The sequence below is a fragment of the Leishmania infantum genome, chromosome 31 (genome assembly GCF_000002875.2).
Source record: "Leishmania infantum JPCM5 genome chromosome 31".
Lineage (NCBI taxonomy): Eukaryota > Euglenozoa > Kinetoplastea > Trypanosomatida > Trypanosomatidae > Leishmania > Leishmania infantum.
The window spans coordinates 997,622-1,018,678 of record NC_009415.2 but is presented as its reverse complement, the minus strand read 5'-3'; the positions used below and the strand labels follow the sequence as shown (position 1 = coordinate 1,018,678).

The 21,057-nt window shown below is 57.8% G+C and overlaps 4 protein-coding genes across 4 annotated transcripts; all 4 read left to right on the top strand.

The window, feature by feature from the left end:
- Nucleotides 1-1,209: 1,209 nt before the first annotated feature.
- On the top strand, nt 1,210-2,289 carry LINJ_31_2170 (hypothetical protein, unknown function; the record flags this gene model as incomplete). The annotated part of the gene is made up of 1 exon (XM_001467472.1): nt 1,210-2,289. One exon carries the CDS (start codon nt 1,210-1,212, stop codon nt 2,287-2,289), a length of 1,080 nt encoding a protein of 359 aa, XP_001467509.1.
- A 3,790-nt stretch (nt 2,290-6,079) lies between these two features.
- Nucleotides 6,080-9,415, top strand: LINJ_31_2160 (hypothetical protein, unknown function; the record flags this gene model as incomplete). Its single annotated transcript, XM_001467471.1, has 1 exon — nt 6,080-9,415. One exon carries the CDS (start codon nt 6,080-6,082, stop codon nt 9,413-9,415), a length of 3,336 nt encoding a protein of 1,111 aa, XP_001467508.1.
- Nucleotides 9,416-14,131: 4,716 nt separating this feature from the next.
- On the top strand, nt 14,132-15,307 carry LINJ_31_2150 (hypothetical protein, unknown function; the record flags this gene model as incomplete). Its single annotated transcript, XM_001467470.1, has 1 exon — nt 14,132-15,307. One exon carries the CDS (start codon nt 14,132-14,134, stop codon nt 15,305-15,307), a length of 1,176 nt encoding a protein of 391 aa, XP_001467507.1.
- Nucleotides 15,308-18,356: 3,049 nt separating this feature from the next.
- LINJ_31_2140 (hypothetical protein, unknown function) lies at nt 18,357-19,508 on the top strand (the record flags this gene model as incomplete). The annotated part of the gene is made up of 1 exon (XM_001467469.1): nt 18,357-19,508. The coding sequence occupies one exon, from the start codon at nt 18,357-18,359 to the stop codon at nt 19,506-19,508; it is 1,152 nt and encodes a 383-aa protein (XP_001467506.1).
- Nucleotides 19,509-21,057: the final 1,549 nt, after the last annotated feature.

Here is a 21,057-nt window from a genome sequence, read left to right as displayed (position 1 = left end):
TGTGTCTCACATTCTCGCCATCTCGTCTCTCTCTCTCGTGTGTGTGTGTGTGCGCGCGCGTGTCCAGCAAAGCGAGAGAGCACAATCAATCAGCCAAACAGAAAGAGGACGGCACTGAAACCACAGCGTGTGGGCCACCCCCCCCGATGTTCGCACGTCCACCACCACCACCACTCCACCCTCCTGTTCTCTTTTTGTCTGCTGCACTTTCTCCACGTGACTCTGTGTGGTGCCCTTCTTCTTTTTTTTTATTTGTGTTACCTTCTATGACCCACACGGCGAGGGCGCACCTCCGTGCGTGCTATCTCAGCGTCCACTGCGCCCACTCTCTGCGTGGGGCGGCCAGTCAGCCCACCCACCCCTCTATCCCTGCAAAATGTCGAGCCACTTCTGCCGGTCGCATGGCCTAGTGCCTACGCCGTAGGGGAGGCCAGAGCAATCTACCGCTGCTGATGTCGGCGGTCAGGGCCTGGGTGGCGTTGCGTCGTAGCGGTCTGCGACAGTGAAGACGTATGTGCCCCGTTTATATAATAGGCAAAGTACCGACTTGGCTCCAGCGCGTCTCACCCGTCCCTCACACTGCCTGCTGGTGGAGGGAGGCTGAGCCACCCCGAGGGGGGATGCGCCAGGTGGCGGCCAGCACAGTGGGCGCGGCTGTGAGGCGACCTACTCAGCGGGGGTGTGCAGAGCTCGAGGCAGGGGGTCGTGCTCTCAGATGGCTGAGTTGGCACATGGCTGTAACGCGTGTGTCTACGGATGCTTCGCACCACGCCGATGGGGGCCTGTGGCGGGCCGGGTGGGGGTGTAGAGTGGAGGGTGAACCCGTGTTGTATGCCAGCGAAATGGGCGTGCTCGAACAAAATCAAAAGTGCGCTTCATACGTGTTTCCTCTGCTTCGCCCTTCAGCCCTTCGTCGTGTTCTCAACACTCCTGAAACGCTCGTTCTCCATCGACGCCCTCTTTCTCTGTCTCTCTTTCTGCGCGCACGCGTCTGCCTCATCTCCTTTTTCTTTTATCGATCCCTTACTCCGCACATCTCAAGTGTGCTGGCACCTGCGTCCGTCTGTGCGCCGGTCGTTGTCTCCTCCCCCGCGCCCTTTGCCTTCGGGTGCCTTCTCTTCATAATACACGTTCACAGCCGATTTTTGGTGCCAACGCACCCACACCCTTATTTTATTCTACACGCATTCAGCCCCCCCTCGTTCTGCAATGTTCCGCCCCGCCGAGGATCACATGCAGCGCATGGCGGGCTACCACATGCAGCGTGGCGCCGTACATGATATGGGCATGATCCTCCGCATGGAAGAAGAGCAGATGCTCATGAGGCAGATGCAGGAGATGGAGATGATGCAGATGCAGGCCATGGGCGGCATGCCACCCTGTGGGGACGGGCAGTGGGCCTCCCCGCAACAGCAGCAGCAAAGCGTGGGCAGCTTACCGGGGCCCACTGGACCTGTGAGTTTGCCTGATACCATACCGAGCTCGACTGTCCAGCCTCCAGCGGCCCGCGCGGGCAACGCGTCCACCTCTCCTCAATGGGCGGTCAATCCGACGATCAAAGGCGATGCGAACAGCCAGTCTCCGTCTACCACTGCTGCCAGTCGCGGCCTTGGTCTTGATGGTGTGCCATCTCCGCTGGGAACCTCCTCCACCCACGCGCCGAAAGGCCTCTACAGCACGACGCCGTCCATGAATGATGCCAATGGTCCCGCCGCGGCGCACGATACAATGTACAATGTCAGCAGCGTGTACGGTGGCAACCCCAGCGCCTATGCCCCGGCATTCACGGGCGGCGGCCTCAACGAGAATGGCTCCAGCGCTGTCGGCTACTCCATGTACGACGCAAACAACGCCAGCAGCATGTACCAGCAGCCATCGCCGTCTTCGGGTGCAACTAACGCGAGTGACGCGAAGGCCGCGCCTGCTGCTGGCGCTCCCGCCCCTGGCAACGCTTCGAAGGCAGTCACACCGGCGCTGCAGCGCAAGTCGTCGGCCACTTCCCTCGAAAAGAAGAGCTCCACGGCCAGCATGAACCCGAGCGACAGTGCCTCCGCCTCAACGACGCACCGCAGCCGCGAGATTCGCCAGAAGAACAGCGAGCTGAAGCGGCAGAACTCTAGTGGTATCATCAACGGCGGCTCCTCCAGCCGCCCCGCCTCCGCAGAAAAGCGCTCGTCCTCAAGGCACAAGAACAAGTGCCCGTCTTCCCCGTCCTCCTCCAAGGACAAGAATACGCGCCAGGCGTTCGCATCGTCCTCTGCCAGGGACAAAGGCAAGAAGCACCACTAGTACCCATCGTCGGCCAAGCAGAGCTCCCATCACACGTAATGGGTAGGCGTCTGATTCGCGAGAGCGACTAAACTGAGGTGCTGAGGCCAACGTAGCAGGTGTGCCTCGATGCACTAAGCTTGTTTTCCCCTCAATGCCACGTCGACAGATTGAGCAGGCGCGCAGTTGTAGATGCACTCCCACGTGAAAAGCTGTAATGCGCGCCGTAAACCGTGGAAAACGACGCTTTTTCTTCTCGAGTGGTGTCCGCACCCGGAGAAAGGTATGTGCTGCTTCGTGCAAGCAGCCCTGCGGGCTTTCTGTATGCCGTTTTAGCGTGCGGACGCCTACTGTGTTCTCTGCTATGTGCTTATTTATTTGGCCTGTGTGTTTCCAAGATCATCGCCTTCGCTGTTGTATTGTGTCCCTCCATCGCCATCCTTTTTTTTTTCGTTGTTGTTGTTGTGCTCGCTTTACCTCGTGCACGCGTCGTTCTTCATGACGGCGTACGGGCAAAGGGAGGCAACGGTGCGTCGTCGTCTTCCTTATTCGCGTTTGTATGTGCATGTCCCTGTGCACATACGTCGCCGAGCCTCCCTCCCGCCCTATCTCTCTGTTTATGTGTGTTACTGTGCCCTTCAGTTCTTCCAGTTGGTGCTTTTTTTTTGTTTGTTTGTTTTTTTGCTGTCTTTGTTCGAGGGGGAAGCGTGAGATGTTCCTTTTCGTCACGGCTGTGCTAGTCGCTTGGTCTCTGACTTGATCATTTAAGCTGCATGGCGCGCCGCAACCGCCTTTCGTTCTGACGCTCTGATCCCCATGTGTGTTTCTTGTTTACTCCCTCCCTGTCTGTTGATCTCTATATGCCGGTGTACACTTCTGTGTCGATGGCATGGCCAGCGAAGTAGACAACGCGGCCGGCCAGCGTGCAACGACAGTTCGACGCAGAATAGAATGATCAGTGCGACGTTTTAACGTGCGTGACGCCGCGGTCATGCACGATTAGTCCATCTCGGGGTGAAGCGTCCTCCAGCAACGCGACTGTGTTTCTCGTTTGCTCGCCGCACGCCGATCTCGATGGAGTAGAACGTGGAAACGAAGGAAAAAAAGGATTCATGATTCTTTACGTTGTTCTTTTCTTTTTGTTGTTGTTCTTCCTTGCGCATCCCTCATCCTTTCGTTTTGTTTTTCTGTCGTTGTTGTCGCACGTTCTGTGGTCGCCCGCTTCCTCATTGTGGCTTCCATAGTCCTTGTTCTGTTTTGTTCGTCTCTCCCTATGCCTTTCACACGCTCTGTTCCCCATGTGCACAGCATCGATGCGCTCTTCACTGAGTGTTTTTTTTTCTTTTCCCTCTCCCTCTCTCCCCCTCTCTGCGCGCTTGAGGTGAAACGTTGCACTGCTGCGATTACCGTAGTCAGTGAAGGCTCGGCCCCTTCTGTTGCCGTCTTCATCTCTCCCTATTTCCGTTCTTTGGCTGTGCCCTGCATCTGTCTTTCCTGCACACCAGTGCTGCGTGCTCGCTGTGTATGACGTGTGGTTTCCTCGCGTTCTTCTGCATGTCTTGTGTGTTTGCCCCTACACGCAAGGCTCACTGTTCCATCTTGAGGTCCCCGCGCCCGGGAAGGGGGATGGAGCGGGAACTCTGAGATGTGGGAGTAGCGCAAGACTCGGAGTCGTCGCCAGAAGCACAAGCCTGCTGCCGTACGAAGCGCCCAGCGCTGTCGCCGTTCTCGCATGCCTTTCTCTCAGCTCGTCTGACTCTCTACATCGCCCTCTTTTGCAGACTTCTGAAAAGACAGGGCAGGGGAGGGGGGTTGCGCAAGGCAGCCGCATCGCATCTGTGCGTCTCTGGACTGCCCGTCGCCGCCCTTCTTTCGATGTCTGTGCATCTTTTTCTGTTCGATCCACTCGACGGCGCGTGCGAACTGCTTGCGCGTGTGCTGATGATCGGCGGGTCAGACGAGATAGGCGCAGGCTTGACGGCACGCGTAGCTGCGTCTGGGTGTCTTGCTGCACATGTGCGTGTTTGCTGGCTGCGTTGCGCCTTTCAGCGCCTCTGCTATAGTGCTTGTTCTTTCTTGTGTCGTTTCTACCGTCACCAACGGTCCGGCCCTGCGGTAGATATAGCCGTTGTCTTCGGATATAACCTAGTCATCATCGTTGTGTCGCTCGATGTCTGCCCTTGGTCTTCCATTCACTGTCAGCGTTGGTTCGGTGGTAGGGCTGGTGCTGTCTCTCTCCTCTGTTTTTTGCTGTTGTCGTTCGAGCCTGGTATGCATCGCGAAGCGAAAGCGAAGAAATCAAGCATAGGCGCTCGCTTCAGCCGTGCCTGCGTTGATTCGAACAGACGAGTGCAGCGATCTGTTTTATATGCCTGATGAAACCTCCGCTGGAACGCACAGTTATTCCTTGTAGTGGGATGCAGACGGTGCTTCACTTCCGCGCCAGCTGTCAATGATGGCTGATATGCACGCATAGGGGATAGCCGTGCACCTGATTAGGCGATCACCTACAGTCGCCAGGGTTGCGAGGCCACTGACCTGCACAGAAATCATCCCCAGTGTGCGTCCCATTCATCTCCGCTCTCGCTCCGCCGCCTTTCTTTTCCTTTTCACGAACTAAAATGACGATTCCGCTTGATGAACTCGTGGAATGCGTGTCCACAGTTCTTGAATCGGGGCTGCCGTGTTTTTCCCACTGTCACTACCACATTCGGCGGTGTCACGCTCAAGCATTGTCTCTAGGGCCGTCCCGCCTCTTTTGTACCTGTTGCTGGCCTATTCAAGGTAGCCGCGAAGATACACCGGCTGCTCGCATCCGGCTCTCGCGGATCGGCCCCCTTCCCCACTCATCCCTCTCTCATCTCCGGACCGATTTGCGGTTTCTCTTTCTTCTCCGTCCTGGTAAGAGCGCTGCCACATAATCCCCGCCCCATTCGTGTTTTTTCTTCTGTTTTCGGTTTGCGCTCTTCTGCGAGCGTGTATTCGCTGATTTCCACTGCGGCGCCGTTCCGCGACGAGGAGGACAGCGGGTCTGCATGCCTGCGGCCCACATCCACACACACGCGCGCGCGCAGGAACGCAGAGAAGCATACGACGTCTTCGAGGAGAGGGCCGACAGCGAACAGCATCGCTGCGCAGGTGCTCCCCTCCCCTTCCCCTTCCCCTTCACTCACGCTTCTCCTCGCGGTGATCGTGTTACTTCTCCGCATTTCTCTTTATATACACGCATATGTATACCTATATACCTAACCTTTTTTCGCACCCCTCTTACCGTCTTGTGCGTGCGTGTGTGTGAGTGTTTGTGTTCGTTTTTGCTTGTCTACCTCCCTGCAACCTCGACGGTAACGTGTCTGCATGTGTACACGTTTTCCTGCCTCCTGTCCCCTCCATCCGCTCTCGCTGTGCTGGCCGCTCCTGCACGTGGGCTCTCCTTTGCGGAAGCACGCACACCCACCCAGCCACCCAGCCACCCATCCACACCTTCTCTCTTCCTCCTTCCTTTCCTCCTTTTCTTTCTGGGCTAGCTCGCTTCTGCAGTGCAGTAGACTCCGTGTCTGGCACCTCTATATATATGTGCATGTATACATCTATAGATGGTCCTGTCGCGTGTCTTTCTCTCCGTTTTTCCTTTCCTCTGCCCATTCCGACCTGCGTCTGTCTGTGTTTGTCGGCTCGTGTAGCTTCGACTCTCCGCGTTTTTTTTGTTCGTTTTTCGTTCGCCGTGACCACACGCATTGAGCGAGCGAGGGCGCGGTAACTCGCCCGAGTGGCTGGCTCCCTGTTGTACCTGTCCTGTATATGTCGCTGCTCGATGTGTAAGCCAGCCCCCTTCTCCTCCCCCTTCCCCTTTTCCCCTCCCAGTGATGCGGGTTCGCTTTTCGTCTCCCCATTCGTCGATCGTTGTACTCTGAAGAGACTTCGCTGTTGTGATTCGCCTCTGCTTTTCTTTTTTGTCGTTTTTTTTTCGCATAGAAGCGGAAGTGCGAGCGAGAGCGGAAGACGGTGTCTTGTGCGCTTGGCCTCCCATTGCAGAGCCTTGGCTGCACCCGCGCATGGCGGAGAACCACAGCACCGAGAGCGAGGGGAAATGAACTGCCGCTACGTGTATGATGAATCAGCCAGCCTACCGTCGCCTCTGACCACAGCGGTCGGCTCCGTCGGCGGCAACCCGTCGGCATCGCGCAGCGGTAATCCAACCAGCAGCATGGATGACTTCCAGATGCCGACTGCCCATGGCAGCTTCCTGTCGCACAGCGAGTATGGCATCCCTCTCATTCATGATATCGATGGGCCACCGAGAAACACGCAGGCGCACCCGTACCCTTCGTCACCGCTCGCCTCGCCACAAGTCCCTGCCGACAGAACCAAACCACACACACGTCTGGGGCCGAATCGGCAGAGGTACCCGGGCAGCTTGCGAGGTGGAAGCATCGATTCGGAGAAGCTGGACTGCGTAGCGGGTTCCACGAATAAGATGAACGGCTCCCCAGTGAGAGCGTTGGTCCCGAATGTATGTGGTGACCTCTTTGACTCACAAAACTCCCTCACGAACATGTATGACGACTACACAAGCAGCAGCAGCAGCAGCAGCAGTAGCAGCGCGAGCGGCAGCGGCAGGCTTCCTGACCTCTCTGTGGCTAGCCCCTCCGGAGAGGGCGGAGGACTGGGCAAGAGCCACATCGACACGGCAGTCTGTGGGGTTTTCATGAACTCGGTTCGGCGACTTCCGGGATTCGGCGCTATTCAGGACTCGGTGGACGCAACTAAACGAGCGTCTTTGCCAAAGGCGACCGACTCGCTCCTGCCCATCGTTGGCACGACTCCAGCCGCAAAAAATCGAAGCGACCGACGCAGGTTGCAGGACAGCAGCAACCGTACTGTGAGCAACACTGAGCCGACAGCTGGATTGCAGAAATTATCCACAAGCGCCACCTGCACCGCTCAGTTAGCCTCGGGTGCTGTGGCAACTGGACGCATTAAAGTACCATCCTCGGCAGTGACGTTGTCGCCGCCCTCTGCTGAGTTCACGATTTTCTTCGACAGCCCGCTGATCAAGGACAGAGGCGGTGCAGCGAGATCGCCAGGACGCCAAAACCAACTATCATCGCAGGCACTCGCCTCACCGAGCTCGTTCAACCCTCCCCGCGGTGCTGAGGGCAAGGCTGAGAAGGCAGGTGGCTGGACAACGACTAACTTGGGGGTAGAGGACGGCCCAGACAGGTCGGGCTCTCACCGCAGCACGTTTGGCGGTGTGTGGAGCAGCGGGGAGCGCAGCGATATGTCACCTTCCCCACACCGGCAGTCAAGCACCAGAAGCCTTCACATGCGCTCTGCAAGCAGCAACTTGAATTGCAGCGGCAGCGGTACAAGTGGGCTGTCACGTATACCGCAGCGACGCGCTGCCTCTGAGCCGTCTCCTATGGTGTTCCATGAAGGGCACCATCTTTCCCTCCGTCGCACAGTGCAGCCTTCCATGCAGCCGGTGTCTCAAGTGCACACCTCTTCTGGCGTGCACGAAGCGGGCAGCACAGATGGTAGTGTATACAACAACAGAGGCAAGGAAGAGGTGGATGGCTCGCCACTTGCTCGCCAGCCTGTGTACGACCTCAGCTGTGTGACAGGCTCCCTAGAAGACGCCGCAGAGGTGGTGCTCGATTCGCCTCACTTTGATACGGACGACCTCGGCGGCGGCGGCGATGGCTACGGTGACCTTGTGAGCCGACATGGCGAGTCGGGGGAGCGGGTGCTGCTAAATTTGGTGGAGCCTCCGTCCCCTGCACTGTCGTCGCGGCGAACGAAAAAGCAACCTCCGAAGAATTCGGCAGCTCTACCGAAGGCGACGCCACCTGCCCTCACTCTGCTGCATGCGCCACCCATGCTGAGCAAGAGGCTCCTCACGTTGAGGCAAGTCCGCACGAACACTTCAGCGATGATGGAAAGCGGACATCTAAAGTTAAGTCTCGACGGTGGCGCTGGTGCGAAGCGGTCTAACGAGGAGGCGGCGAGCGAGTCATCCGCGTCCGGTAGCACGACGCCGTCGTATCTGGCCGATCTCAATACCCCTTTCTCGCCAACCCGCCCTCTAACAACGCGAGCACCGCGTTCACCGCTGCAGAATGCTCGCAATGAAAAAGCTCTCGGCGCCGTCGTCCCTGGAGAAACTCCGCGCCTCTCCACGTCACGGGTGCTCTCTCCCTCGCCAACCTTGAGAATGAGCAATTCTGTGCAGCCGATGTACGCGGCCGTGCTCAGTGGCGAACCCCAAAAGCCGCGGAGGCGGCCTCACAGCAGAGTCCGCATCTGCACGGGTACACAGGAGATCGATGACAATCCCGTGACCTCGAAGGCGCCGTGGCCGCTTCCGAAGCCACCGTCGAGCATCGTTGTCAAACGTCGTCTCTTTGATCCGAAGCGCCCGCGTCTACGTGGCCCCCGCACACGTGAACTGCCGGACGGAAAGCGGCAAGCTAACTGGACGGCTCCTGAGACGCACTACACGACCACGCTGGCGGACTTGGCAGCGTACGACGAGGACGAAGATGACATGCCGCAGTGGCACCTTACGGATGCCTTGTGGAGCGACGAAGTCATCCGCACGGATGTGGCGGTTTCTCGGCAGTCAGAGGTGCGAGACAGCCGCCCATCGTCGAGCTTGACACCGGCTGTGGAAAGTGGCGTAGTTGGAGCCATGGTGCTAAATCAATCCCCGGCATCGACGCCGACGGTGCCACACATGTCGTCGTTGCAGTCAGCGACATTCTCTACTTCACCCGAGGCACCAGCCGTCGCGGCGGCAAATATGACCATACCAGGTGGTTTGCAACTCGCGCGCTTGGCGTCGCTGACCGCTGCGGCATCAAGAGATGCTCACGCAAGTGCCGTACAGGACTTGCAGAGCACCTCTCTGAAAATTGGTCGCCGGACCGGCGGCATTGTTGTGGATGAGGTGGATAAGGTGCTCCGCCTTCGCGGGGAGTCGGAGCTCGCACAGGTTCCCGGCGAGCTGCAAAGTGAGCCGTCCTCGCGGCCCTTTCACGGCAGCGGAGCACCTACGCCCACAAGCAGCGCCACGTCGCCGCGGCTAGGCACATCGACGCATCGCAGACATGCCAAGTCCGAAAATGTGGGGTGGCGAAGGCGTCAATGAAGGTGAAAACGTGCGCGGCAGCAACGTCCGCTCAATTACGACGCGTGGGCGGTAGCACGGCTGTGGCTACTGGAACCTGGTAGATGGCAAGCAACTCAACTCGTACTTCATGACAGGCATCGAGCCATCTGTCACGGACTCCTACGGTCTACCAACATGCCCGCGAAGCCCGATGCTGCCATCCTTTGCCCCCATCACGGGGCGCCGTTTCATTGGTGGTGCGGCTGTCATGGCGAGCGGCAAGGTCGGAAGCTCGAAAGGGTTTCGGAGCATTGGTATATCCACCCCATTTGAGGGCCGCAGGTCACCTAATACGCTTGCGAGGCCAGAACCGAGTCATGCGCGCCGCGGCGCGGCACATCGGCAACCGACCCTTCGCCTGTGCAGCACACGCTTCCAGCGTTTTGTCCCTATTCCTTCCTGCGCGCCTTCATCCCCTTTGGCTGGCAACCGTGAGGCTGCAGCTCTGTGGCTGTGGCCGTCCCTTTTTGTTTTGTTTTCTTCTGCTTTCCGCTGTGCGGCGTGCTCCCTCCCTTCCTCAAGCATCCTCTCCGCCATTTATCTGCATCACAGGCACCTTCGAGCGTCAGCGCACGGAAGACCAGCAGCACTTTCTGGCTGCCCACGGCTCAGTCACCTCTCACACTGGAATGGCGCATTTGAAGGACACTCTTCCGACCGTCGTGGTGCTGCTGCGTTCCACGCCGTGCTGTGTCTCTTTTCTGTGAATCGGTTGCGCCTTTCGCCCCACCCACCCACCCACCTCCGCCTCTCTTCTCGTCGCTGCGCATTGATATTTTTTTCATTGCCTCATCATGGGTGGTGTGTCTCTTTTATTTGTTCCCGCGTCATGCACGGCTCGCTCGATTGAGCGTTCGCGTGGTATCCTTCGCTTTCTGTTCTGCGTTCTTCATTGTGGCTGTGGTGGCTCCCGTGACTTCCGTATCCCCTCGCTGGCGTCGCCTCGTGCGAGGCCCGCTCTCCGATGCAGTGCATTACGCTCTTTGCCTCCTCCGTCATGTACTCCCAACCCCCTCTTCTCTTTTTTGTTGCTTGCTTGGATGCATACTCAGTCATCTCCGTTGGCCTCCATACACCTGGATGCGTGCTAGTAGCAGGAAGTGCTTCAAAGTCTGCGCGTGGGTGCTTGCGCCAGTGCCCCCTCCTCCTTGACGACCACCTCGATGACTTCAGAGCTCTCTCCCCCCACCATCACCACCTTCTGGTGAGGGAGAGGAGTGGTTTCACGTGGACGGGAAGCGCGACGGACTAGTGCGGGGTGTTGGCCGATGACGTCACCATGCTCTCTTTCATCGCGTATGCATTTTTCTTTTCCGTCGTCCCCTCCCTCCGCCCTCTTTCGTTTCCCTTTTCCTCTCGCCGAGTGTAACCGCTTTTCGTGTGTGACGGTGGGGGCATGCCTGGGTTCTCGCGCGCTCCTGCGCTGATTTTGGTGCACCCAGCACCCTTTTTCAGCTCGCTATCATTCGCCTGCTGTGCGCTTCACATTATGCGCCTGTGTTGTTGATGCTGCTCTACCATCACGCACCCATTTCTATGTTTTTGTTTTGGTTCTTTTTTTTTCCGGCTCTCTGTCTCCATGCGTCCCAGTGCGCGCGAACGCCCCTCCCCCTTTTCACCTTTTGCGTGGGTGGGTGTGCGTGTACCGCTTTACGACTTCCGAATGTGGGCGGACTTGATTGTGTTGCTGCGCGCTTTTTCATCCATTCCCTATAGGTCAAATGGCGCACATACAAGGCAGCCACTGTTCGCGTCATGCGATTGCTGTTTGCCCTCGCGGCCCCTAACGAATACAGAGAGACAAGCATGGGCTAAGCGCATCATCGTCTCTGCCTAGCGAGCCATCCAAGCGCTGAGAACGCCGTGCCCCACTCCTCGCAGCTCTGTGCTCGAGCGGGGCCTTTGGCCTGCGTGCCGCCACAGGTCTCGTGCACTTTTACGGCTTCCATCTTTGAAGTCCCCTCCTTCCCCTCCCCAGCACGCGCTCCTCACGTTTCGGCTATGCTTGTACGTCCCTTGAGGAAAGAGCACCCGCGCACGCCTTCGCTCTCGTTTCCGGTGCCGAATTCGAGAAAATGCACAGGCACAACGACCTAAACCCAGCGCCCATCACAGCAGACTACTCGAGCAGCACACCACCTGTCGCTCAAGGATAGACTTTCCGGCGCTGCCGAGCCCCGAATGGGGCACGTGCGAGCTACACAGGCTGCACAGCAATCGAAAAGCCACTATTGCCGAACGCGCGGCGGAGCTGTCGAAGCTGTTCGGCAAGTGCCCTCAGTACGATGAACGCGCTCCTGAGCCGATCTCGGCCTCCAGAAGTAGACCATCTTCGGAGTGCCGCATGCGTAGCGTGTTGCTGAGGCAGAAGCCCAAGGCAACCTTTTACCTACTGGAGACAGTTGCGCGTAGCCGCGGCACCAAGAACGTCTCCGGCGCACACTAATTCATTGATCCAGCGGCGGCACGTGACAGCCGTAGGTCAGCGGAGGGAGACGTCTCCACGTAGTGTTCGTGTTCCCGTAGCCTACGATCCAATAGGCCGTCGAGAATGGCGGGAGGCGGCCCATGCACTCCTCGAAAGTTCAGAGCTGGAAAAGGGGGGCCATACTGCTCCGTGTCCGTGCAGTCACGGCATTCGTTGTCTATTGAGTGCGGTTGTACTGGCAGCAGTCGCGTCTGTGTAGAAAAAAAAAAACAGAACGAAGAGCCCTCTTTTCACGAGGCACGACAGATGCGAGTCTGCATGGCACTGCCGCGGCACACAAGATGAAAAGGGCGAATTCACCTCTCCCCTGTCTCTCTATCTCTCCCTCGTGTATCACCAGGTCAGAGGGGAAGCCTCCAGCAGAAACAGAAGTGGTATCATCATCATCGGCGCTTCCTCTCTTCAGAGAGCGGCACACAACTCTACAAGGCTGTTGAATCGCTTCATTGTTCTTTCTATTCTGCCCCCCCCCTCCCCTGCCCCTTTCTGGCATCTCTGCTCCCCTGCCCTATCCTTCTTTCTGACTCCTCGGAGTCGCCGGCACGTCCCCTTTCACGCCTGCATAGCGTTGTGCCCGAAATTCCGAACGTGCATTCAGATCGCCCCATCACGCTCTCGTCTCTGCCGTTCTCGTTACTTGGCGTTTGCTTTCGCCAGTCTACTGTGTCTCGCAAATTCTTGAAGTTGAGATAGGCGTCGCACACCGTACTCAACTCGCAGCGAACCCTCTTCATTCTCTCACACCTTCCGCCTTTGCAGGTTCTGGAAGTTGGGCTGCGGTCATCTCACTTCTACTTTTCCATCTTCCTCACGCACACAACAGGCACGTCCATACTTTTCAGCCCCCACGCCTGTGCCTCTCTAGTTCGTGGAGGCACCTGACCCAGGCGGTGGCGCCCCACGACACCGACGCCACCTACTATCCGCCCACGCGCACCCCACCTGTGCGGCCGTGCGTGCGTGGATAAAAGCAACAGAAGAGCGGACGGCTTTGCTCTCACTCCGTTTTCCTTGCGCGCAGCGGCGGGTCTTTTATTTTTCTGCTCCGTTCTTATCTGCTGTTTAGTTTTTTTGTCGGCGTTGGTTTCCGAGTGCGAGGCGCACGTGTGTGGGCGGCGGACGAGTTCGAAACAGAGACGTCACCCCCCCCCACACACACACACAACCACACCTCCCCCCTCTCTTTTCTGTGGGCGTGCCTCCACCAACCACCAGGCGTCTGCGATTTCTCGTTCCTTTTTTGTGTATGTATTGTGATCTCCTCTCACGTTTTTGCTTGTTGTTGTATTGTTGTTCTCACTGCTCTTGTCATCGTCGAGGTACTCGGCGCTGCAGAGCAAGTCGGCCGATACGCAAGAGAGCAACGAGCTCCATTTTCTAGTGGGTGCTCTGTGTGCGTGTGTCTGGAGAAGGCGCCCCTCTTTCCGCGTGGATCGAGGCAGCCCCCGCTTTCCTGTTGTTGTTGTTTTGATTTTCGCCTGTTGCATTCCTGTGCATTTTCGTTTCGCGGTTTACTCTTCCCATCACGCATTTGCATTGTCAAGCCGACCTTTTTTTCTTTCCCGTCCTCTGTGTCTCTGCGGCAGTGCGTGTCCGCTGGGTGAATAACGACGAAAGAAAAACAAAAACGGGACTCTTACGGCTATTGGTGAGTACCACGTCATTGGCTCATTTCCGGCTCGTGATTATCTCACCCTACTGGTTCCCTGCCTCATCGGCTTCTCTTTTCCTTTTTCTTTGGTGCTTCGGTGCATGGACTCAGCCTCTCCCGCCTCACGTGCTTGCCAGCCCAGCTCTGTCTCTATTCTCGCCCTCTGTGTGGGAGTGTGTCTGTGTGTACGTGTTGTTGGTGCTGCTCGGCAAACAAGCCTATAAACGCGCGCGCCTCCACACGCAAGCATACGCACCCATCAGCGCGGTGACATTCTCCCCATCCTCTCCCCTCGTGTTTTTTTTTGCGTTTGCCGCCGTTGTCGTTTCTTTTTTGTTGTTTGTTTGTTTTCGCTTGATATCCCCTCGCGCTGTCGGCAACGTGTTGTTTGGGCGCGTGGCTTCCTCGTTCCCCCCCCCCTCTCACGACCTTGCTGCGCACATACACACACACACACACACCTCCCATCCTCTCTGCACGGCGGCCCGCGGTCACTTCATTTTCTTTCTGGATCTTCTTCTCCCTCTCCTGGCGCAAAAGGGTCAGAGCCAATACAATGAGCCGCAGCCCCAAGCAGCACCGGCGCCAACAGACGGTTCACGTCCAGCAGCTTTCACCCACTGAGCTGTGCGAAGCAACACCGATACTGACAAGGGCAAGGTCGGTGTCCCCTTCACAGACGTCCGGGATCCTTCAACAACTCCATGTTGGAAACTCGGAAGATGCGGTAGGAATCGGCCTACCCTTTTTTCAGGCACAACCCATGCCTGACGTCTCGCCGCTAGCGACCCCGCATGCCTTCACGCACAATTCCCACTACTCACGCACGGCAAGTCTGGCATCATCGACCGAAGACTCTGTAGCAGCTGCCTCCGCTTGCTATCTGCATAATCGGGGCGCAAGGCCATCAGTGCACTGCGTGCCGACAAACCAGAGGGACTTTCAACTGGGCATGGTGTCACCTCCCTCCGCAAGCTTTCCGCACGTGCCACTCGTTGGGAACGAGAGCCACGCGTCCTTTTTGGCGAGCATCGTCACCGACCCAACGAGTCGGCGCAGCTCCTGCAGCTCCTCCAGCTCGCTTGCCGTGCAGCGCCGCGCACACAACGATGCCTCCCCTGTCTCTCTCGGCAACCCGTCGGTAATCCGCCACCTCACTAAGAGGCGGGAGCGGCGCATGTCGAAGGCAGCGAAGAGTGGGCGGAGTAGCCGCAGCAGCAGCATAGCAAGCTGTACCAAAGAGATAACGCCGCGCTCGCCGATAGAAGACCAGATCAGGGTGAGCCAACTCCCGCTCTACAAATCGTTTTTTTCGTCTGCGACGGCCTCACCGATTTTCAGCGCGGCGAGAAGGAAATCTTCTCGAGGAAGGGAGGCGCAGCCGGGGACGGGTGTCGCCGTCGACGTGTTGCCAAACGACGACAGTTTCTCCTACATCCTACATAGAGAAGAGGAGGAAACGGCTGTGAGGACGAAGTCTGGCGTGAAGATGGTCCGGAGAACTACGCAGGAAGTCCGCCTGCCGATTTCCGCCGACTCTTACCGAAGAAGCGACAGCGCCCGTGATCGAGGAGACGCCAGTCGGAGCAACAGTCGACGTCCCAGTGGTTCAGCGCCCTTTGATGAGACTCCATCAGCCGTGCCGTCCTTGTTTAGTGAGCCGTCGATAAACGACATGTTTTCGGGTATCCTCCTTTTGGGCGACGAGAGACGCGGAAAGGCCGATCAGTAGCCAAGTGGCAAGTGTGTGCGCAGCCGTGGTCGCTCTACTGTGAAAGTTGAGCGCAATGTCAGTGGAGGTGATGATGTCGCCGCGGCTGCGGAAGCGAGGGTGACACTCTCCCCCCGCTTCCAGCGCATGTCGAGAGCTCCGTAACGAATCCCGGAAAGCGAAGAAAGGCGAGGACTCGTCTTCCCATCCGCGGTCAACCAGCGAACGCATGCAATGGTCCGACCCCGTAGACTGTGGAGAACTGTTGATATCACGACACCCACGGTTCAGAGCACCTTCGCCGAGCGGAGCGCGTCGACATCAGCCACAAACGCGGCGACGCCCACCACCGAGTCCTCTAACTTCACGGTCGATGCCACGGAAGGGTCGACACTCAAGCAGATATCATCTTTCGGCGGCCTGTCTGGGCCTCCTTGCTCACCAGACGGCAGGCGGGACTAGCCCGCAGCGGCACAACATGTTATTGGAGGATCACGACTGCCACTCTGCTCAAACGTTCACCCTCGATGGAGACGGGAATACCCACTCTCTTACCGCGGCGGCCAGTGCAGCCGGTGCTCTTGTCGCCGGATGACTGCGATCACATGGCCGCCGCGTAATGTGGTAACCTCACCGACTCCGCCGCACTCCATGGCTCACTTCTATGAAAAGATGCTGCTAACGAAGCTGACGTCGTCGGCTGCTCGGCAGATGAGCGAGGCCAGCAACCGCGGTGGTCGAGTTTGTCGGGATGCGCATTCGGCGCCCTCGTCCTCTGAGGTCGTGCATCGCGTGCCGTTGGTTGTGGCATGTGCGCGTCAAAAGGGAGGCTGCTACCGGACCACGGAGGCGTTGTCGTGCAGCGCCCACGCAAGCGACCTCTTTGCCCGCGTGCAAGGCCCGGGAGGCGATTCGACCACAGCCCCAGCGGCGCGCATGCGCCCATAGAAGGGTGTAGTAAGAGATGCCCGCAAACAGGCGGGGGAGTGCCCCATCTTCTTGTGTGTTGTGCAGTGAGCGACTGGTGATTCGGAAACGCCTTTGGTGTTGCGCGTTTGCTGTTCTTCCCCGCTTCGCCTTGTGACTACTGCTGCCCTTCCCATTATCCAATCCAAATACGGGTGTGTGCGCATAGATGGTAGGGGTGGTGCTGCGGGGTGATGACTCATCATCTATGCGTTGCCCTTCATCTCCTATGGATGTGTATTATTGTTGTTTCCGCCTTCATGCCGGCGCACCCCCGGCGGCCCCTCCTTCTATCGTGTGCCACCTCGTCTGGCTCGCTTCCTCCCTCACGTCTGCCTGCCCTATGCGCGTTTGTGCATGTATATGTATATACCGGTTTCTCTGTTCTTTTGGCTGGTGGCGTGCGTGCGCACGTCCATCTGTGTCGTGGGAGGGAGGAGGCAGGGGGTCTGTATCTGTACACGTCTACATATCTGTATGCTCCTTGTACATGTGTGGTCGAGACACATGAGGAGTCGCGGCTACGTCCGTTTTAGCGTGGAAGCTACTGTCTCTGTGCATTTTTCTTTACCTTTTTCTCGTTTTCTCTATCGGTTTCCAATTCAGTGCTCATGTCCATGCGCCGCTTTTGAGCGTGCCAGTGCGATGCCGCGGGAGAGTCGATGATGTTTGCGGGTGCCCCCTCTTGTTCTCGTGGGGGATACTCGACGATATACCATACACACGCGCGCCGGCGAGCTGAGCATGACGCGTGGCCTGTTCTCTTTCTCCTTGTGTGTCTTTTGGATTTGTGTGTGTGCGTGCTTTTCCTCTATTGTCATTCTCCCGGCTTTCCTCTCCCTCGTGGCGGGGCGGGGGTAGCACACCTCTCAGCGCGTCGTATCTCAGGGTCTGATACACCTCCTTCCGCTCTCTGTGAAGAAGCCACTAAACCCCCCTCCTCCACACCTAACCTTGCCAATGCCGAGCTACTTCTGGTGCTGACATGGCCTAGTGCCTGCGGCATAGCGAGCTCCAAGCGATGTACCGCTGCTGATGTCGGCGGTCAGGTCCTGGATGGCGTGGTGCTGGAGTAACCTGCGGCGGCGAACACGCTTGCGCCATTCATATAATAGGCGAAGTGTGAGCATGCCATGAACGTATCTCACCTGGCCCTCGCTGCCAACTGGTGTGGGGAGCCTGAGGCGACCTGCAAGGCGGGGGTGGTGGGATGTGTTTGAGGCAGGTGCCGCGCTCCGATAACTGAGTCTGCAAATCGCTTTCACTCATGCCTGGAGCTGCCCCGCACCACGCGATGGGAACCTGCGACAGGTCTGGCAACGTAACGTTGAACTCACGTGGAAAAGCGAAATTCGCGCTTCACTGGAAAAAAAGATTTATACTCCCTGAAGAGGTGGTCTCTCTAGCCCGCTCTCTCCCTCTCATTGTTCCCAAAGAAGCGTGTGTATGTGTCTCGTTTTGGCCTGTCACCCACCCCTCCTTTTCCTTTCCTTCTCGCGCGCGTGCAGCGGTGCCGTCAGCGCATCGCCGCGCCGATCACTCCCAGTTGGTAGTATGCTTATCTGCACGAACGAGCGCAAGAAGTCTCAACGCGAGGCGAGAATGCAAGCAGCCATCTCTTTGATGTGCGTGGCCCTGTTGCAGGCCGCCCGGTGCTCGCCCTCTCGCACGGCACAGCCGAAATGGACAAGCGCGTTCAAATATAGCTGTGATTCGCTTGCTCTCTCCCTCCTCTTCTTTCGGTCTCGTCTCTCGCAGCTTAGCCGATCCCCTCGTCGGGGGCAGACGAAAACTCGTCCTGAGAGTGCGCTCGAAACTGCTGCTCAGGTTTCTTTGCAGCGCACTTCAGTGGATTGATATCGCGTTTCAGCAGCTACTCCGCGACACCCGTTGCTGACGGTCAAGCCTACACCGCTTCTCACTGGCGTTTCAGTTGCAAGCACGGCTCATTGCTCTGGCAGAAGTTGTGGTCTGCAGCTGGTGCGATCCTACTCTTTCTTGAAGCGCGTTGCTTATCACTATTCATAAGAACTGGTGCTCTTTTTTTTTGCTGGTCGCCTTCTCTTGTTGTGAGCTCCACCTGTGACTCCCTCATTCCCAGGTAATGCCTGCTGCGGGTGACGGTGTCTGTGGGTGTCGTATTCACCGCCAGAATCGTCAGCGCAGCAGCCCGATTCAACATGCGCGTCGCTCCTCCAGCGCATCGCTGCCAGAGATGGCTGTCCGCCTTGCGGACGACTTTCGCCCGCGTAGCACGAAGAGTCAGCTGATAAGACGGGGTGGAGGTCGCTACAACGAGCCCTACGCAGCCATCGTCGAGCGCGACGATGCCGTTTCTGTTTTGTGCGTGCAGCTCACACGGCAGCAGGTGCTTGTGCGGCACATGCCAGAGGAGGAGTGGAATCGCATCGTGCGCGAGGGTGAGAAGGTTCATCCTGGCGTTGAAGGTAAGACCAGTCTGCACATTGTTGCACCGCCCGAGATGAGCACACTGCCGGCTGGCGCCGCCGAAGCCGCTGACGAGCCGCACAGCCCTGAGCAACAGGCGTCGCCTAGCACGGCAGCAGCGGAGCCACCCGTTTTCGATTACTTTATGGCCCCGGAGAACCGCATTGAAAAACTAACGAGCACAAGCAAGGCGTCCTTCTTCTCCCAACTCCGCTTACGGGCGCACTATTCTCGGAAGGAGCTGGAGCGGATGGCTCGCGAGGATCGACGCGCGATGCTCTCGGTGGAGCGGCGCAACATCTTTCTGCGGCAGTATCAGCGGGACATGCAGCATCGCATGGCAGGCACACCACTGTATACGGTGGGGCGCGAGCTGCCAGAGGAGTTTATTCAGCTTTTCTTTATGTCCCAGGATCACCATGGTACGATGACCCGGCGTCCGGAGCGAAGCGATGCCGTCCGCACTCCTCAGGCTCAGCGCAGCTTGCAGAGGAGCGCTGGTGGGCGACATCTCTTCACCATTGATCGCAGCTTCACCTGCTTTGGCGAGCGCCTACCGTTTGCGGGTCAGGCTCCAGTGGACGGCTTCGTTGTCGTCACTGTCGCACCAACGGCGGACGCGTTCACCTCGGCGTGGGGGCTGTGGGATGAAGTGCACCGCCTCTCCAGTGATACGGAAGAGAAGCCGTTTGTTCCCTGCAACTACGGCTCCGCCGACTACTTGCCACGCGCGGGTCCTGATGACCCTCGCGATCCTGGTGAATGCTCAGAGGAGGGGGAAGCCGGCACCACGGCGAGTGCTGCCTAGACGGTATGCAGCTGCCCGATCGGCAATCAAGCTCCGCGCTGCCGCTGGCCACGACTGCGACAATGCCAAGAACGGAGTTAGTGCGTGGCAGGCCATCTCGTGCGTCCTTCCTGCCCGAGTCCTCACTGCTTTGCACGCCCCCTCGTTCTCTACGCATTTGCTGCTTGCCTTCCTCTCTCTCTCCCGCCATTACTCCCCGCTGGTTCTCTCGTCTCTACGTGGCGGTGTCTCCATCCGCCCACACCTTCTCTGCCATTGATTGTGAGCAATCTTCTACGCACGTGTAACGGGCATGTACCCGCATGTGTGGAGCCTGCTGTTTTTTTTTTTTCACTGTTTCCTCCCCCCCCCACCACCACCACCATCACCCTTCTTCGTGTCCCTCTCCGCACGCCCGAGCCGCTTCTTCTTGTTCGCTCGCGTGCTCCGCCTCTCTCTCTCTCGTCCTGTGACATCCTCGTCTTTTTGAAGGGCGACAATGGGGTGAAAGATGCATGGGGCGGGGCGCAACAGCAGCGGCAAAGACGACATCACCCCATTCTAGCTACTATTCGTTTACACCAGCAGCCCTCTTTTGTGTTTTAGCTGCGTCGTTTTCGACTGCTTTCGTTGCTGAGATCCTCTACATCATCGTGTGCGCGTCTTTCTGCGGTCTGACGTCTCTCTCTCCCCGCCGCGCGTGTGTGGGCGTTACTGAAAAACAACATGCAGGGAAGCCGTGCGTGTAGAATAACCCCTTCCACCCTTATCAAGTCTGTATACAGGGGTTGTTCGATGCTGTGATCTGGATGGAGATAGGCGTTTGTAGTGCTTCTATCCCATGCTTCCTTCACTTCGTTTTCGCGGTGGCGGGTGTGTGCGTGTGCTTGTGAATGGCATGCAGCCGATGAAACTCAGAACCATCTGAGTGGTGCACATATATTTGGCTTTCACAAAGCCACCACTCACTGCAGCTTCGCATTTCCCAGTCGCTGGCATCACTGTGCATTCTATCTCAGCCCAGCACACACTGTATGGCCACGTCTTTTTCTTTTGGTGGAGACAGCTATGGCCTCGCGCCGGTCTTGCGACGGCGTCTACACGTACAGTCAACCGCACCTTCAATGAATAGAAGGAGCTCAGGAAAAAGCGGGGTGGGAGACGGGACAGAAAACACGGTGGAACGGCAGCGTGCCTCACATGGGTGATGCCACTCCCCTCCGTTCCATGAGAAACCGATAAAGGGACAGCAAAAGACAAATAACAGCGAAGCCGCGGTCACGTGTCGTGTGTCTTCTTTGTTTGTGTGCTGCTCCAAAACGAGAGTAGCGACGCATCACCACCATCGCCATCACCACCCTCTCCCCTCCCTCCCCTTATGTTCGTGGGTATGATCATGGCTTCGTTCGATGGCAGCGCGGTGGAGGGCGAAATGGGGCAAAACAAATCACAACAATCACAACGAATACATATATATATATATATAGAAGAAGAGTGTTTGTGCAGGGAACGTGTGGCATGTGTGTGCCGGCCGCTCGAGGCAAGCGTTTTGCAGATTTTGTTTTTTTTA